Raw genomic sequence first — 18,345 nt, 5'->3', positions numbered from 1 at the left:
CAAATTGATGATTGATGATTTTAAAACCTTTATCTTTCAGTTATCGAGGCTTAGAAGTACTTTAATGAATACATGTTTTAATGTATTTAATACATTCAGATTGTTTAAATGTTTTATTTAATAAAACTGTTAGAAAGGCCTGGACTGTAATGGGACTGTGATAACGGGAAGTTCACAGTTTATTGTTGTATAGTTGTTCTTACTGTATATTAGTCGTATTGCCTGATTCCCACTGCTCTGTGTGTTTAGTGAAAGGCTGAAGCGCCACCTACTGGCCGACTGAATGAACACCCCTGGTAGACAACAGAGAAACTGAGGCTCAGCAGCTGAAGTGTGGCCGGCCGGAGGTACCACTGAGGCCCCTGAGGTCGAGTCCTCGCTATTCATTTCTGGGTCGTTGATATCTTAATACATATATATACTTGATAAGACTTTATAATGTCTATCATATCATTATAATAAACATTTTTATATAATTAAAACGGCAAATGTATAGTTAAACTTTGCTCACTAGTGCGCACATTCAGGCTCACTTTGAGCACACAATGTCTTACTATGGTATCATCAGCTCAACAGCACAGTGGTGGAAGAAACACTGAGTTACTTCATTTAAGAAAATGTGCCAATACAACAATCTAAAAATACTTCATTTAAAATCAAACCATGTGGGAAACACACTTTAATTTGTAAAACTGGTGGAGTTACCCTTTAACTCATCTAGTTTTCACTGGTGTCATTTTATTTTTTCCATGTTGGAAATGTTATTCATTGGATTTTTACAGCTTCATAAATCAAATAAAATTTAGTGCAAGTGCTAAAATGCTAGTAATACTACTACTACTGATGATGATGATGATGACGGTGATGATGATGATGATGATGGTGATAAAAGCAAGACAGAAAATGTGTCGAAATTAATCTTGTTTACTAAAAATTATAAAATCCATCAGATACAAAACATTTCAAATTTGAATGGTAGTGACGAGAACGTACGTACAAAAAAATGACCAAACTTGTTTTATAAAAGTGATTTAATTCTAATACTTATTTCCTGTCAGTCTCGATATCAAACAGTCAGTCAGGTTTATTTCTTCATGTAATCGGGGAGAAATTTCTTCCATTTCATATTCTGCAAACAGAAAGAAAAAAACTTTAAGTCACATATCTGCTCTAATCAATCCATAGCTGTGATCATTCTGTCTGACTTACGTTTTTCCCCCAGGTGGATTTGGACTTCTTGGACTTCAGATCCTCCAGGGACTCGTAGGTGTTTCCCCGCTCCTCTGCAGGGATCTGTTCGTACGTGTCATCGGACCCTCCGTCATGTGTCGGCCTCGGGGGAACCTCAGCGTACATGTCACCTTCCTGCTGTGCTGAACTCCCTGCGGGCCCCTCAGAGGCCTGGTACAGCGGGTTGGACCTCAACATCTCCACCTCGTCGCTCTGCTGCTCTGACCTGCTCAGCCTCGCAGTGTCTCTGGGATCCTGGAGGGAGAAGGTGTGACAGGTGGGCCTCTTCAGTGGAGTGGGTGAGTAAGATGATGATGAGGTGAAGGAGGGAGAACTGAGCCGGTTGGAGTACTCCTGCTCCTCCTCCTCCTCCTCGTGGTTGAGTCTGGGGAGAGATTTGCTCCTGCTCTCCACCTGCGTCAGCTCAGAGTATGTGATGCCTGGTGGACACAGGTCACCTGGATAGCTTGTGTCAGTGCTGTTAAATGAGTCAGACGTCAGCCCCGTGCTCTCTCTGGGTCTCTCTGATCTGTTAGGCTCGGTGTGGACTTCAGTTGGGTGTGGTGTCGTGTCCGGCAAAGATCCGCTGAGGGAGAAGCTCAGAGGAAGGCCTCTCTTTGGGACTGGAGGTAAACCCTGAAACAAACAACAGCAGAACAGTGACGATATGGACGACTTTAGATGATATCTGCTGATAGCAGCTGGATCACATGATCCTCCTCAGCAGATTGTTTTGTTTTAGAACTGTTGATGTTGAAATGTTCATTTTCTCACCACTTTTTGTTGATTCTTCTTTTTTTGCAGAGATGTAAACTTGAGCAAGTGACTGCGTTTACATGCACACAATAATAGACAACAACAGCCTGTGTACACGGCTCATGACTATGAATACTCTACTAATATTCCTGTTTACATGCAGCTGTGCACGCTCAGATTAAGGAGCACAACCTCCGTCCTTCGTTCGTTCAGTCAGCTCTTTGAAAAGCGTCACCGTTTCAAAACCCGGCTGATATTCAAGTCTTTCACAATGTTTTGAAGTAGCTGCGTTTTCCTTCCAGCCATCAATACGGACTTAAAAACAACAAGAAAACTCCAAGGCCGTCTCTTTGACACAATTTAAATGCTTAGACCTCGTACCTAGCTTATAACATGACATGAACGTATCCGTGGGGAGCAGAACGTTGGTGCTGCTGGTGACTGGACTGCTGGACTCACTGTTTTGATGACTTGTCAACTAGACTTAGTGAATTTGAAGCCTGCAACCAAACCAACCAAAGTGTCCCAACTTATTTTGGAAGCAGGGTTGTAAACTATATTGTCTATAAATATATTATGACAGTTTGGTCTGAGGTCACATCAGAGGCGTCAGACACACCTTGGACCTAAATAATCTTTTGATGAACTCTTTAAGTGTCTTCGCGTGCAGCACAAATGTCCAACAAACAAACAAAAACAAAGAAATACTCAATCAGTTCTAATGATACCTGTGAGAGGGACACTGTGTCTACAGACACGGCTCCCGTCAGCTTCCTGTTTTTAGATTTGAGAGGCAGTGCAGGCAGATGAGCTGTTTGAGGCTCGCTCTGCTGCTGAACCCTTTGATTGTTGCCAGTGTCGCTGTGATGATCCTGTTTCTGGTCCCACAGAGTCCGCAGAGCCTGGACACTCACCCCAGACGTCCCTCTGGTGTTCACCACATCATACAGCTCACCTGTGTCTACCTGCAAACAACAACACGTGTTACTGATTCTCTTCAGCTCCCGTTCTGACCGCAACAGGGAAAACAGGTGGGACATGTAAATGATGCAGGCAGCAGTCAAATTAGAGCAGCGGCCCTTAGGATTCAGGATCTGCAGTGTTGACGTGTCCAAACATTGTCTTTCAAATTTAATCTCAGAAATTTGCAATGCAGCTGATTTAATCTGTTATAGAGCGTTGAACAAACTTTTTTACAAATACAATCAAGCACTGTGCCGAGGCAAAGGAAATCAGTCCAACAGTAAATCACCTGGCACACAAACAGATGGACGAGTGGACTTTGATTAGTTCATGGCAACAGCTTAAAACCTGATTTTCTTACCAACAGGTTGCTGTTGGTAAGAAGAATAGAGTCTTTTGCTTTTGCTTTTTCTGGTCTTTGTAGGAGTGAACTACATACAATTATGTTAGCAGACACTCGTTAGCCTCAGCTGAGCATGTTAGCATGACAACAATCTCTGTAAACACAAAGTACAGCTGAGGCTGAGGACAGACGGCCAGAGAGGCCATGAATATCTGAACCAAACGTTGTGTTAATCTGTTGAATAGTTGTTGTGATTTCAGTCTGAGCAATGGCTGACAGACGGACCCACACTGCCTCGTCTGGACCCTCCTCACCTCATTACAACTGGAGGTCAGGTATTCTCCAAACGGCTGGATGGGGCTGGCTTTGTAATACTCTATCAGCTCCGTCAGGCTGCCGTATGTCTGGCAGTCTCCTGATATGAAGAACTGTCCCTCTTGGTTCTGGGTGATGACAAAATGGCGGCACCTGTCGTTTCCCCTTTGGAGGAAATGCACGACAGGTGATATGAATTCAGAAAGGCAGTTAAGAAGCAACTGAACAGTGTCGAACACACTTGATTGGCCTCACTTGTAGGACAGGATGTAACCGATGGCTTTATCGCTGAGGCGGATAAGAAAACAACCCAGAGCTTTATCTCTCAGCAGATCTTCTGTGTCCCTGCAGAGAGCACGACAGAACCAGTTTAACAGACTTACAGGCAAATTAGATTTAAAATTTTATGAGACCTCTGTCCAAGTCGTATCTCCGTGCATCAGTCAGAGAAAACAAAAATCCCCTGATGGTGCATCTGTTCCTGTTACAGCCATCGCTCCTGTCAAATACAAAGATCTTTCATACTGCAGACGTCACATTTATATCTGGAATCAAGTCCATTTAAAACACGACAACGTAACTTTTGAAGTAAAAAGAAAAACACACTTAGTCTTAAAAAGTATGAAACTTAGAAATAAAACAGTCTGACTCAGCCGCAGCCTGGTCTGACCACTGGTGGCTCCTGTAGAGGTTGAATGAGACGCACCTCTTTTTATTAGATTTTAGTTTTATATTTCTGAAAATTCTTCCTATTTTTTAATTAATTTTAATGAAAAATTGTCCTTTTTTTCAATATCCTCCAGGTGATGTGACTCTTTGACTCAAAATCAAAACCAAATCATCTTCCTGCACCGGTTGAATGAGACACGCCTCTTTTTATTAGATTTTAGTGCGTTTTTTCTAGCACACTTTGTATTAAACAAAATACCGCCGAAACGTTTTCACGAAAATTGCAAAACTTTTCCTGTACGAAAAACTGGAAACGTGAAATGAGCTCAAACTCACCCCTCTTTGGGGTCTTGTTGTCTCGTCATACCTTAACATAGGAAAGTTATTCAAAGTTTAAACAAGTCACCAGAGTTGGGACTTTAATGGCCTAAATGCACACTTTGATAGCTTGAACTGTTTATGAGCAATCGCAGTTTACGTTTCAGGATTTTTCGACACGTTTCAGATTTTATAATGGGTCTGTATTGGAGAAGCTACAGTCGGTGACATCATTGCTAGAATGAAGAGGAGCGGGAAAAACTTCTCGATCATTTCTCTGATTCTTGATTAAGATCCCACAATTTTCACTCCGTACACATTATCCATATATCGAATCTGTAGGAAATGTTGTGCTGGTTGCAGGCATGAAATCATGAAAGCTCCCATGTTTCATTTTTTGCCCAAATGTCTGCAGGAAAGGAGACAGTGACAGTTTTCTAACTCGCTGTCATTACCTCGTCATCCCCAATCGACGTCAACGCGTTCAGCTTCTTCTCCAGTCGCTCAGGACTTTAACGTTTGTGTGTTACGGTGTTTTCAATACGAGCAGGAGTTTGGGAGGCCAGAAACTCCTTTCAAATGTCCTTTCCTGTCGGCCATGTTGTCCCTCTCTCTCTCTCGTTATCAGGCACATACATAATGTATTGAGAAACTTTCTAATAAGCAATGTACTCAAAGTATCAAAAGTAAAAGTACTCATGCAGAGAAATGGCTCCTGTGGGTGTTAAACTATGATATGTTATATAAATGATTACAACACATGCATTTATACGTAAACAGCATTTTACTGTTGTAGCTGAGCAAGTGGAGCTAATCTATCACAATGTGTTATATACTACAGTGTAACTAAAGTAACTAGTAACTAAAGCTGTCGAATAGATGTAGTGGAGTACAGTAGAATACTTCCTTCTGAAATGTGATGGAATATAAAGTTGCGTGAAATGGAAATATTAGGAAATATATGTTTTTAGAGAAGTTATCAAAGTAACAGTGACTCAAATTTGTAATTGAGTAGAGTACTTGTATATATCTACTTAGTTACATTCGATCACTGCATGTCCTTATTGACCACAGTGCTGCTGTAGCTACGTCACTGCAACTAACAGATAAAGAAACATGAGGAAAAACATCATGTTGATGTCTCAGTTTATATGAGAATCCACAAGCCAAAACAAGTTCACCTTCTCTTCTCTGCTTCACCTCAGATCTGTAATGTAACTCGTTCCTGTGTCTCTTACTTTCGTGCAGCGAAGCCTTGAAACCAGTCAGGGAAGTTTCCGTTGTTGAGGATGAGCTGCGCCTGTGTCTCAGTGAACCACCTCAGCACCAGCTCCTTCAGGCCTCCCTCTGATGGCTCCATGTGCAGGTCAACACCTGACTTCTTCTCCATCCTCACACGTTTGTCAGGAGCTGACAGAGCTGTGTTGCCACGCATACTCTCTGCTCAGATGACGCCGAATAGGAAGACGAGGTGCCTCATTTGACTGTTTCCGTTGGATATCTCTCTCATCTGAATGGTGGTGTTGTTTCAGTTAATCTACCAATGACTCCTCTACCTGTCATCAGGCGGCCTGTTTCATTTTACTATCGGTGTTCCTCTTCCCAGATTGAACTTTAATGGCTCGGTCGCATTATAAATATTTCACTTTGTTTGTTTTTATTTTGTGCTGTGTGAAAAAAACGGAGGATCTCATATGGACAAGAGAAATAGAGTGTATTTGTGTGAGCGCTTGATTCGATCACAGTGTGAGGACAAAAATCTGACTGGACTGTTTCATTACATGGACTCAAATCCCATCTGAGGACCAACAGCCCGTCCCAGCGAGGTAGAAACATACTGTAACTTAAAAGTCTGGGATTCATCCTCTGGGGACCATGAATATCGAAGCCAAATCCCACAGCAGTACATCCGATATCTATCAAGATATCTTGCTCAAAATGCTGAATGTCAAACTCCTGGTGGTACTAGATGAAGAGTCAGAGTCTTTCCAAAGCCGGTGTTCATCCTCCTGGGACCTTGAATATCTCGAGCAGATTCGCTGACAATCCATCCAAAGATATTTCACTAAAATCCCAAAACTGTCAATCACATGGTGGCATAACTTGAAAAGTCACAGGATTGCAAAAGTCATTAGGATTCATCCTCTAGGGAACATGAATCCACAGTAATCCCTCCAGGATTTACTGATATTTTGCTCAGAATGGTGAACGTCAACGTCATGATGCTGCTTGATGAAAAATCTGATTCTTAGTAAATAATAGTAAATAGCAAATAATTAAATTAATCATTGTTATTATAGCAACAATCTATGAAGATCAATTGATTTTCAGACTTTACATTGTGCCTGAGCGGGCGAGACAACAGGTGTCATGGCATCGCGCGCGAGCCGAACAGATGGTCGAGCCAAGAGGCAGAGCGCGCGCACAGCTGTGTCGTTTTGTGTTTTTTGAGACACGACGCGCCGAAGCCCGTTCATATTACTGCGAAGAAAAAGTTCACTTAAATATATTCAAAGGTACGTGACTGATTCAGGATTTTTGAATACATCTGCGGACTTAAGACATTTTACTTTTCAATTCGGCATAAAATAAAAAAACCTCAAATCATCTTTTAAAAACAAGATTTCGCACTTGTGTGTCATGTCCTGGTGTGAAGGGCAATGTGACGTCAAATAAGTTAAAGTTTACATTCAGCTCGAACGACCTGCTTTGCTCGAGCCACCGTTAACTATTATACTCACATGTGAAATATGAAAACATGTAGTAGTTTCTGGTTTGTTGTGAGCGCTGCCGCATTAAATGTGTGGTTTTCTAAAGGGAGTTCAGTGTGACGCTGTCTCCTGCCAGAGAAAGGCATGTGTCGAGGCACATGGCCTGAACAACACACTGGACGGACACACAGGACAGGAGGAGGACAAGGTGTCCACCACCGAGACTTTAGCTTTAACACGGTGAGACATTTATAATCACTCGTATTATTGCTCATATCTTGTGTAACATTACACATTTGCAATATCTTAAGTTACTTCAGTGTCCAACTGTCAAGGTAATCACATCTAACAGTCTTACTTGTTTTTTTAAAAAACTTATTAAGTGAAATAATTGTGGAAACATTTCCCCAGATTATGAAATAATAATAATATGTGGACTGTTTTTAACTTTCAGGTACAGAGAGATGAGAAGTGAACCAGAGGAGTTATCATAACTACAAACACCAGAGAGGACTGCAGACATGGATTTATTCAAACAGCAGAAGGTGGAGGATTTCTATGAAATTGGTGAAGAGCTGGGAAGGTACAGACATGCATGCATGCAGGATGTAATATTTGCATCTTTTTTCAACTTCTTTAAATGGAGGATATAATTCCCAAAAGGGGAACTGCACAGCTGCAGCAGCTAAACCTCACATACGAATAACAAAACAACATGAGAACACTCAAATATGTAGATTAGAAATGAACAGACAATAATATAATTAAATACAAATACGAATAAAAACTATGACTGTACTCTAATTTTATATATTTATTTATTTCAGTGACAGGATGATGGAAAACCTGTCTAATGTTTGTTTTCATTATATCACCACTTCAGAATTGTACTTTAATAGTGAATCAGACATCAGTAATATTAATATATAAGTTTGATGATCATTAATAAAAATCAGTGTTGGTGTTGAGCTTGTAAAAGTTATCTGAAGTAACGTTTTCAGAGTCTTTTGTAGCAGAAGAAAACACATTTCTGGAAGTAAACCGAGGTTGCTTTGCTCAAGGGCACTGACAAGCATGTAGGTCACTGCAGCCAGCAGTTATTGCTGCGCTATAATAATATGGAAATTACACTGAATCATTAACTGCGTGTTGAAAATGCCCCCTGCACAACTCAGTGATGTATTTTTATTCCTTTTAATGCTTAAACAAGAGTCAAATTGTGTGTTTCCTGTTGGACTGCTGTCAAATTATCATCAGCATAAAGTGGTTCAATAAACCGGAGCGTATAAATGTCAATAAAATGGAGATGAAGTCGTTTGTATCTGCGTCCTCGTTGTTGCTGTGTGTTGTCAGACAACTGTTCTGCATGTCAGGCTGCTTTTTAAAGCAGCCTTCTATCTTTAGCTGAGGCTGTATCTGATCCCAGACCGGCTCAGACGAGGAAGTGAAGTGTTCGCTTACAGGCCGTCCGAGTGAACCAGGAAAAAATAGACGCAGCTGCACAGTCGTATAACCTTCTGATTTTAAACACTTAACCACATCGAGCTCAGCATGAAATTGAGCGTTTGCTCGTGTTGTAATGTGAGTGTATAAGAGTGACAGGCAGCAGAATGTGTGTGACGCTATGAATAAACTGAAGCGGTGGGAAAAGGAAGGAAGTATTCGGATCCCTTGTTTGAGTAAAAGTATTTAAAGGTGCACTCTGTAGTTTAGGGGAAGAGAAAGATCTCTTTCTGTCTAAACAAACTAAATGAACAAACTCTTTGTTTTCATGACGGAATAAACTGAATAAACAAACTGACCTTCAAGGAAAACGTAGTTTATACTTTGTTTATATGTGGCGGACCCTGCCAGCTTGCTAGCTTCAAACAGTGTTCAGTGTTATTTTGGAAAAAAATAAATATTTCTGAGTTTGTATTATTACCTTGTTAATATTGTAAATATTGAAATGTATTCTACAAAACTACATAAAAACAAAAATTAGGAAAATGTACTTAAAGTATTGAAAAATTTAAACATTTAAGCAAAAATGTAGGAATTGTGCTTTAAAACAAAACAACTAAACGTTTGTTATATATTTTGTTAAGTTGTGAACAAAATCCACAAGTTTACTCAGAATAACGGTGCGTCTCATGAGGACGCTACTTTCAATAAAGGTAGAACACACAGGAAAGACAAACATTTGATAAAGAGCCCTTAAATTGTGTTTTTTAAAGAATTGTGACAAATATGAACTGATTAATAAACTCATCAGTGCTCCCTGGTGGACACATTATGTAATACTTACTCACTCACTTACGCCCGAGTCTCTCCTGGCTGTCGACCTCTAGAGATCTCCATCAGTAATGATGTAATGATGACTGATAGCTGTTTCTAAATGACATGAAACTCTTGTATGATAATTTCTTGCTACTTATTGTTGATTTACAAGCAATACCAGTATATCTATCATGAGTAAGATGATATCCCGCTATATGTTTTCTCTCTCCCCTTCTGTATTTCAGCGGGCAGTTTGCCATCGTCAAACAATGCAGAGAGAAGAGCACAGGTCTGGAATTTGCCGCCAAGTTCATCAAGAAGCGTCAGAGCATGGCGAGCTCTCGAGGAGTGAGGCGGGAGGAGATCGAGCGGGAGGTGGACATCCTGCAGCAGATTCAGCACCCCAACATCGTCACGCTGCACGACGTCTACGAGAACCGGACGGATGTGGTGCTCATCCTGGAGCTGTGAGTCACAGAGGACCAGGTGTCCCGAAAAACACGGAAATAATAACGGACGTGATGAAAGCTAAATTTGTGTCCATGTCAGTTTTCGGATCGTAGGTTAAGAAAGTCTTACTCTGCACTGATTTAGCGATGTTACATTGATTTACCTGACATGTGAGTGATGGACGTTTGTGTTTCAGGGTCTCTGGAGGGGAGCTGTTCGACTTCCTGGCACAGAAGGAGTCTCTGAGCGAGGAGGAGGCCACTCAGTTCATCAAGCAGATCCTGGAGGGGGTGAACTACCTCCACGCCAGAAAGATCGCCCACTTTGACCTCAAGGTTCGTCCACACGAGACCCTATTCTGTTGTGACTTATGACTTATTATGTAGGAGACGTCACTGAGATCCACCTCATGACCTCCTGTACTTTATTTAGCCGTGACATTTTGTCAAAGCGACAAAAAGCTTGTTTCACGCTCAGATTTTGCTGCTCAGGATGACTCAGCATGTTCTGTAAGGCCTGGGACTGAATATTAGCAGCAGAGTTCATGCCTATCAAATCTTTACTGACACATTTTGCCCAAAATGCTGAATGTCAATCTCATGCACAAGCTTAAAAGTCAGAGGATCACTATAGCATTGGGATTCATCCTCTGGGGACCATGAATTTCTCAGCCGAATTAAATAGCAACCCAGACAATGTTTATTTATATTTCGCTTAAAATGACAAAGAAATCCACCCCATGAAGGAGCAAGATCGTAGCAGATTTCATGATAATCCATCCAACATTTTTCAAGACATTTTGCTTAAAATGCCAAAATCAAGCGAGGAGGAGGCCACTCAGTTCATCAAGCAGATCCTGGAGAGGGTGAACTACCTCCACGCCAGAAAGATCGCCCACTTTGACCTCAAGGTTCGTCCACACGAGACCATATTCTGTTGTGACGACGTGTAGGAGACGTCACTGAGATGCACCTCATGACCTCCTGAACTTTGTCAGTTCAGCCGTGACATTTTGTCAAAGCAACAAAAAGCTTGTTTCACGCTCAGATTTTGCTGCTCAGGATGACTCAGCATGGTCTGTAAGGCCTCTTTGTCAGAAGTACAGTCATCACAGTTTAAGCTATCAGGAGACCGAACAGGAAATACTGCTTCAATAACGATGATTGTGACCAAAAATCAGCAACTTATCGTCGTAAGACCTGACTCTCCAGTTGGAGGTCATGTCTGTGACGACCAGCTGTTGACCGTGTGACAGTTTACGATCTTCTTGAAGAAACAGTAAAAATGTGGTGTTTGGATCTGAAGTTGATTCATTTCACCTTTTACAAATAAAAATCCCTCCTCTGGTGATAGAAGATAAAAACTTGTACTTCTTGAGACCAAGAAGGAAAACTTTCCTCGAAAGATTATAACAATTTTTTATCATTAACGAAACTAAGAGAGTTAACTGGTCTCTAAACACTCAGTCAAAATATCCACATCACTGATGATGACTCATCAGAAATCTCATTGTGGTAGTATTTTGTGAAAGTAACAACAGTCATCTCAGGGTGTTTGGTCAAAAATATGATATTTGATTTTGTCGCCCAGTCCTGACATTATGACGTGCTTTGAATGGGGTTTCAAAATATCAGATATATATCTGTAAAGCCTAAAAGCAAACCTGCTAACACTCCTGATTTTCGCAGGAGTCTCCCTATTTTTTAACCTTTTCTCCTCCGTGTTCCTGGTTGGTAATTCCTCACGTTAATCTCCTGATTTCATGGCGATTCAAATGAATATTAAAATAAAGTGTTTCTCAGTTTCTGTGCGGGATATAAGCTGTGGTACCTGGCAACCCAACTCAGAGGCAGAGATGAGCGTGTGCAAACGACCCTGCCTGACGTTTGTCACTCGTCCCCGGGCTCGCTCAATCCCCCGTTCAGTTTGCCTCTGAGCCCCTCTCTGACCTCGTGCCTCTGAATCAGGTCTTAAAGGAGATGAATGAGTTGTCCTTCAGTAGGTGTTTTAGATCTGGGATTATTTTTGTTCCCATGTGTTGAAGTGAAGGAGGAATCTGTGAAAACTCTGAGAGTTGAGGGATTATTTGTGATTTGATGATTTCAAGGATTTTCCGCAGGCTGTGAGAGCTGGTATTGAGATGCTGTTGCGTTCTGCTTGTTTAATTCAATCTAATGTTTATGAGCGACACGAGGGTGGATCCATTCAATCAGGTGCTGTAACCGGTTTGCCAGATAGTAGTGGAGAAAACTCTATTTATAACTGTGTTTCTCTGAGACTCTGAAGCTGATTATAGATGTTTTGTTGTGATATGATAGAGTTTAGTGACTGCAGCCTCTGGTGGACGGCATCAGGTGGACGGCACAATGAATTTAATTAATTTGTTCCACTAGGTGGAGCAATTAACCGTGTGTAATGTAGAAAATATGAATTGACTGATATTCACAGTAACTTTGTGAATTCCTCTCAGATCTCTAGTGATTGTTTTGTATAAAAATGAAGACACAGACAGTTGAGGGAGGGAAACTATGTAATAGTTCATGTAATTTGTAGTTTTTGTATTTGTTATTCAGGCAGATGTTTCCGTCTCTCTGTCCTCTGCAGCCTGAAAACATCATGCTGCTGGACAAGAACGTGCCGTTACCCAGAATCAAACTCATCGATTTCGGTCTCGCCCACAAGATTGAAGCCGGGGTCGAGTTCAAAAACATCTTTGGAACGCCTGAGTTTGTCGGTAAGACGAGTTCGTTGGTTAGTTCTTCTTATATTATGATTTTATTTTGAACTTTTTAAGGGGGATATACAAAAACAAAAGAAGAAATGGATGCACATGCATGTTAAGATGAAGCTCCAGATCCCAAAGCTGCTGTCCAGTTACCCTTTAACAGTGATGCATCTGTTTCCTTTGAAGCACCGGAGATCGTCAACTATGAGCCTCTGGGGTTAGAAGCAGACATGTGGAGCATCGGGGTCATCACCTACATCCTGCAAGTGAACCCCAGATCAAATAATGTGACTTACAGTAAAAAAAGGGTGATGAACTGCTTTTTATTTTCATTTTCCCTTCCAGGTTGAGTGGAGCTTCACCTTTCCTCGGGGAGACCAAACAGGACACACTGAGGAACATTTCAGCCATTAATTATGAGTTCGATGAGGAGTTCTTCTGTCACACCAGCGAGCTGGCCAAGAAGTTCATCAGCCAGTTGTTGGAGAAGGATAAGAAGTAAGAGCTCGAGCACGCCCGGAGGAAAATGTCATATCACTCAAAGTTCATCTGTCGTTTAGCTTCTTGAACTCAGCTGACCTGTTGGCTGCTCAGTCATTGCAAACTCACGCTGTGCAGCCAAACATTGTTCTAATCCAAAGATCTTTATTTTAATGTTATCTGATAGGACAAAGTCTCTAAAGATGTTGGATATGTCGGGCTGAATTTTAGGGAGAAGCGTATAAAAATGACTCATAAGTCATAAGTTTTGAGTTTGAAGATTTCATTCAGTGTAGAGATAAATACTGTAGTGTGATAATAAAATCATTTATCAACCTCAAATCTATTTAAATGGGAAAATTGACATTAAGGGGTTGGTGACATTTTCTGTTTTGTCTTCCAGGAAAAGATTAACAATCCAAGATGCTCTAAATCACCCATGGATCAAGGTAAAACTTTCATTTTAAATTATATAATTTTACTTTGTCTAGGTATAGACGTGTACAAAAAAGTTTTGGCAGAAAAAAAGCATTTTGTAAGGCTCATTTTGACGACAAGAGGCTGAACTGCACCCCATTCATTTTTTTTCACCTGTGAAAAAAACTAAATTTCCTCCTGAAAGTACAGCTTTTGCACACCTTAAGATCGACAGGTGCGACTCGGGCACACTGTCCACTTCATCAGGTTGCTTGTGAAAATAACATTAAAAAAGATTATTCTGGCAAAAGTCACAAACACAGGAGAGAAAACGATTCAGGACAGACTTTGAAAATGGATCATCACAAAAACATCCTCACTTGCCCCTCAGGGCTGCCGTAGCTACAAATCAACAAACAGCAGTGAGTTTACTCTGTCAGCCCATCGCTCATCACATGGAGAGCGTAGCAGCATCATGCAGTGTGAAGGCTAAATTCAGTAGCGGCGACCTGAACACTGATCATGTGCTGAATAATGAATTAAGCCAAGAGCAAACAAAGTCCTGAGGCAACCCTGCTGCAGGCTGCCAGACTGTTGGAGCTGCGATTCATGCTCCGAGATGTCCCCACGCAGCCGGACGAATCTCTCGTCCAGCTCCAGATAAGAAAAGGGATTTTCTGGAAGTATGTTTATATTGGAGACGACTTTTATTGACCTTGATTCTTCATTTAAATTCAGTTTTTTCTGTGGAGAGAAATATATTTTAATGCAATCTTTATCCCAGCAGATTTCAGCCAGAAACGCCACAAGTTATTGAAACGAAAAACGATTATCTCTGACTAAGTTTATGACTGTATTACCTTGTTTACTCTTGATATTTGTGTCTCGTCATCTCAAGAAATCATATCAACCTATTATCACATGACACTACTAACAATGTCAGGGATCCGCAGAGCCGTGCCAGCATGCATAAATGACAAACTCACCCAACAGAGCAGTGCGTCTATGTGACGGTCCACTCTTATGGATCCTATAACTTAATTTTCTTGTGATAAATTATCTTCTTATTTCAAGAAATCTGCCTTTTATTTTCTCAAGATAGAGGAAGACAAACTGATCACAAGCTGAGCACCTGAGAAAACAAGATTTTATGTTGAGTCAAGAAGTCAAAGTAGAAAAGCAAATGAGTATTTTAGCTCTGAGTCAAAACGAGTCAAGTTAATGTAGTTTCTGCACAACACATGGCAATTAAGGTAGACTCCCTCAGCCAGTCAGCAGCAGTTATTGGTCACGCTGCCCCCTATAGGTTTGGAGCCACCTTTGAATTTAATGTGTGCAAACAAACAAACAAACAAACTCAAATCCAAATGGTGCACTGCGTGGCCACCCTTTAATTTATGGTGGCAGTGACCACATGGCCACCTGTTCACTCTGACATGGTAGGCGAGTCGTGTCTTGGACTTCTTTCACTGCATCAAGTAATAATTGCTAATCTCCCTGCAGCCTCATTGTGAACAAGCCTGTGTTTTACACAAGATACCAGAGAGGGAAAAATCTGTGTGTGTCGTGCACCTTTGAACTCAAGTCTACCTGATGCATTAGCAGGATTTCCTGAGCTGCCTGTGTCTGTTCCTGTTCTAACTGTTCCTTCTTTAAACCCTGAAGTCCAATGAGCACAAGGAGGAGAATAAAGCCAAGGAGCCGAAGAAACGGGAGCGCCGCCAGCTGAAGACGAAGCGCCTGAGGGAGTACACCATCAAGTCTCACTCCAGCATGCCTCCCAACAACACCTATGTAAACTTTGAGCGCTTCGCCCAGGTGGTGGAGGACATCGACCAGATGGAGAGCTCGTTCGTCAGCCTGGCAGCGTCCCACGACTCCCTGCAAGAAGACATCGACGCCATGGTGTCTATATACAATGAAAAGGAGGCGTGGTACAAGGAGGAGAGTGAAGGCGTGCGCCACGAGCTCTCGCAGATCCGCTACGAGTTTCGTAAGGTGGAGGCCTTCAAGAGGAGCCTGCAGGACGACATGCAGGTGTTCAGCTCCAGCCTCGGGGCCGTCAGCAGCCGCTACCAGGAGAGACAGAACCACTTCGACGCACTGCGTCTGGAGCTCAGCAATGAGCTGAAGTGGGTGCAGGAGGTGATGGGTTCATTTCCCAGGGATGGAGGTGGTGGAGGATACCCCAACTGCAGCTTCTCCACCGTCTTCAACAACGACGTGAACGAAGCCCTGAAAGAGCTGCTGAACCGCTCGTGTGGAGGAGAGCTGCTGTCCGGGATCAATCTGGACTTTGAAACTGGACAGCAAAGATAAATACTCACTGTAGCGCTTCACCATTTTTATGAAACCATTAAAAATCCCCACAGTGACGAGCAGAGATCCAGAGTCACAGGAGGCTGCTATAGGAAGGCCCTAGAGGATGGTGTCTGGGGTGTCACAGGTCTCCAAATCCACAACTTTAACTTTTTACAGCACTGACAGCCGTGGTTCTGTTGGACCATTGAGTCCTGATTGGTAAAGATCAACAGATCATTGGTTCATGGCCTGACAGCTGTCATTTACATTTTCAAATCCTTATTTAAAGATAGGCTACATGGTGTGATCTAACTGCCGTACTTTTACTACGAGGACCTTTTAACTGGTTACGAAACAGTCTCAGTTTAATACTGATGCCTCTACATGACCTACATAAGCCAACAAGACCATCAGCAAGAAGATTGGCTATTTCTGTAGAGTTATAGTTATTCTTCTCTGTCCTCAGGTCAAATTACGATGATCCTGGTCTGATAAGTCATAAATTAAAACTTTTTTTATGGTGAAGTGCTGAGGGTGAATTGAGGAGTCTGGTTGTGCGGCACTGAAACAAAGTTTACTTTGTTGCACCATCATCATCTTTTGTCCACAGCAGCTGCCAGAATCGATATTTCACCAGTCAGTTAGGAACAAACATACAAATCAAAAAATAAGAGTCGCTAGATGGCAGAAGAGTTATTTAACCTTTCACCCACAGAAACCCATCAGGAGTATAATTTCTAATCCTGGCAGGTTTTGCAATGTGTGTGTGCAGCTACAAGAACAAAGTGTTGGGTACGTAGGTGAGGACTGAAAACTGGAAGAATCACATCTGGCTTTTGATTTGTTAACTGAAGTTATGACACTTATAGGCAGGAATATAGTATATAGTATAGTATAGTATATATATAATAGACATGTAACGTAATGTAACATTTCTGTATAAAAACGGTACATTTTAATGCTGAAAACTAATTTTAACTTCATGCTGTCTTCACATTCAGTGTTCAACAAAAACATTTCAGTATTTTTGTTTTTTAGTCACTAATGTCAGCCTCTTGGGTCGTGTGTTGGAGATCAGACGTGATGACTTTTTCATGTGTATTTTGTTGATAAGGGCTTAATATAGAAACAGTATACATACTTGTTTTGGTACTATGGATGTGTGAATGTGTGTGGTGTTCAGTATTCTGCCAATGAGCATATAGACTATTGATAAAGTCACTGAAGTGTAAATGATCGGAGAGGCGAGCGTGTTACCAGAGGGTCGGCAGTCGCCTGTTGGGAAAGAGAAAGGCCGCTTGCCCCTCTGACTGGAGCTGCTCATTGGCTGCAGATGACCCGGTGCTGTGTGTGCTGATACGAGCAGCTCTCAGGTGTAACTGTGTGAACGTGATTCACGTGAGACGAGTTTGTGTAAAAAAGAGCATCGCTCTCCGTGAACTCTCCCTGAATAAATAAAGGTCTAAAAAAAAATGACATTAGCTTCAGTCAAACACTGAAAAGCAGGTTACTCATGAGTTCAGATTGATCAATGCAGCCTGCTGATGTTTGCACAAGAGCACTTACACAATATTGTTTGTTCTGCATTTTTGTACTAGCAGCCATAACACGAATGCTGTTCAGAAGTCTAGTAAACATATTTTAAATATATATGTTTGTGTCACGACGGTCAGCACAGGGTTCACTCGAGTCCATTGATGACGTCACTGACTGAATTTTTATTGTCAATCAAAGCTTCTTCTTTTTTTTTCTGAATGGCAACTGGATCCAAATCAGAGCTGGAAGCATTTTGGGCACTTTAACTATAAAAATATACAAACTGAAGTCTTGATTATTTCAAATTGATTTATGAAATTCTTCAGTGCAGTTTAAGAAGAATGATGCAGCGTTTTCTGATGCGTAATTCATCAGAAGTCATGCAGAAGAAGTTACATAACTGTTGTTTTTTTTGTGGTGAAAACGGTAAACATCAGACTTGCAGACTCTCTGGGCCAGCTGCTGAATCATGGAGCTAACAAGTGTGTCAGCCATGGGCCGTTAGTAATGATGGCAGCGGTGAGAGGTGCTGCCTGCAGGGATATGTGGAACGGATCAGAAATTATGACCAGCTGGGACGCGAGCGAGACTTCAGACCAGGAGGCTCCTGAAATCAACACCCAGAGAGAGAGAGAGAGCCTCCACACCATATGTAGACGTTTCCTGCTATTCTGAGAGCACAGAGGTCTGTGTATGTAGGGAGGGCTCATTTTAAGTAGTAGATTGAATCTCAGCATCATTTTTAAATAAATGTTCTTTCCAAAGGTATTAAACAGTATGTAAATTCACTCTTTTCCCTCGTATCAAACTCATTATTCATTTCAGCACATAAAAGATGTGATTTGCAACATGAAGACGGATCAGCACACAAA

At 41.6% G+C, this 18,345-nt stretch overlaps 2 protein-coding genes across 2 annotated transcripts; one reads left to right on the top strand and one right to left on the bottom strand.

The window, feature by feature from the left end:
- Positions 1-1,016: 1,016 nt before the first annotated feature.
- On the bottom strand, positions 1,017-5,984 carry sh2d7 (SH2 domain containing 7; the record flags this gene model as incomplete). The annotated part of the gene is made up of 6 exons (XM_084361939.1): positions 1,017-1,129; positions 1,210-1,866; positions 2,715-2,951; positions 3,607-3,772; positions 3,863-3,952; positions 5,833-5,984. The coding sequence occupies 6 exons, from the start codon at positions 5,982-5,984 to the stop codon at positions 1,085-1,087; spliced, it is 1,347 nt and encodes a 448-aa protein (XP_084218065.1). The 3' UTR covers positions 1,017-1,084.
- A 1,068-nt stretch (positions 5,985-7,052) lies between these two features.
- dapk2a (death-associated protein kinase 2a) lies at positions 7,053-17,410 on the top strand. Its single transcript, XM_084361929.1, has 10 exons — positions 7,053-7,110; positions 7,412-7,545; positions 7,760-7,888; positions 9,810-10,031; positions 10,211-10,349; positions 12,619-12,748; positions 12,926-13,001; positions 13,085-13,237; positions 13,623-13,668; positions 15,302-17,410. Exons 3-10 carry the CDS (start codon positions 7,827-7,829, stop codon positions 15,953-15,955), a joined length of 1,482 nt encoding a protein of 493 aa, XP_084218055.1. The 5' UTR covers positions 7,053-7,110; positions 7,412-7,545; positions 7,760-7,826; the 3' UTR covers positions 15,956-17,410.
- Positions 17,411-18,345: the final 935 nt, after the last annotated feature.

The sequence above is a fragment of the Pagrus pagrus genome, assembly GCF_965226575.1.
Source record: "Pagrus pagrus genome assembly, chromosome: 1".
Taxonomy (NCBI): Eukaryota; Metazoa; Chordata; class Actinopteri; order Spariformes; family Sparidae; genus Pagrus; species Pagrus pagrus.
Note: the sequence above shows the minus strand (reverse complement) of the source record. Positions and strands in the feature narration are given on the sequence as shown.

Excerpts from the sequence above, each read along its gene's own strand:
- dapk2a (XM_084361929.1), top strand. The coding sequence starts at position 7,827 with ATGGATTTATTCAAACAGCAGAAGGTGGAGGATTTCTATGAAATTGGT. Across the intron at positions 7,889-9,809 it reads ATTGGTGAAGAGCTGGGAAG|CGGGCAGTTTGCCATCGTCA; the intron begins GTACAGACATGC and ends TCTGTATTTCAG. Across the intron at positions 10,350-12,618 it reads TCGCCCACTTTGACCTCAAG|CCTGAAAACATCATGCTGCT; the intron begins GTTCGTCCACAC and ends TGTCCTCTGCAG.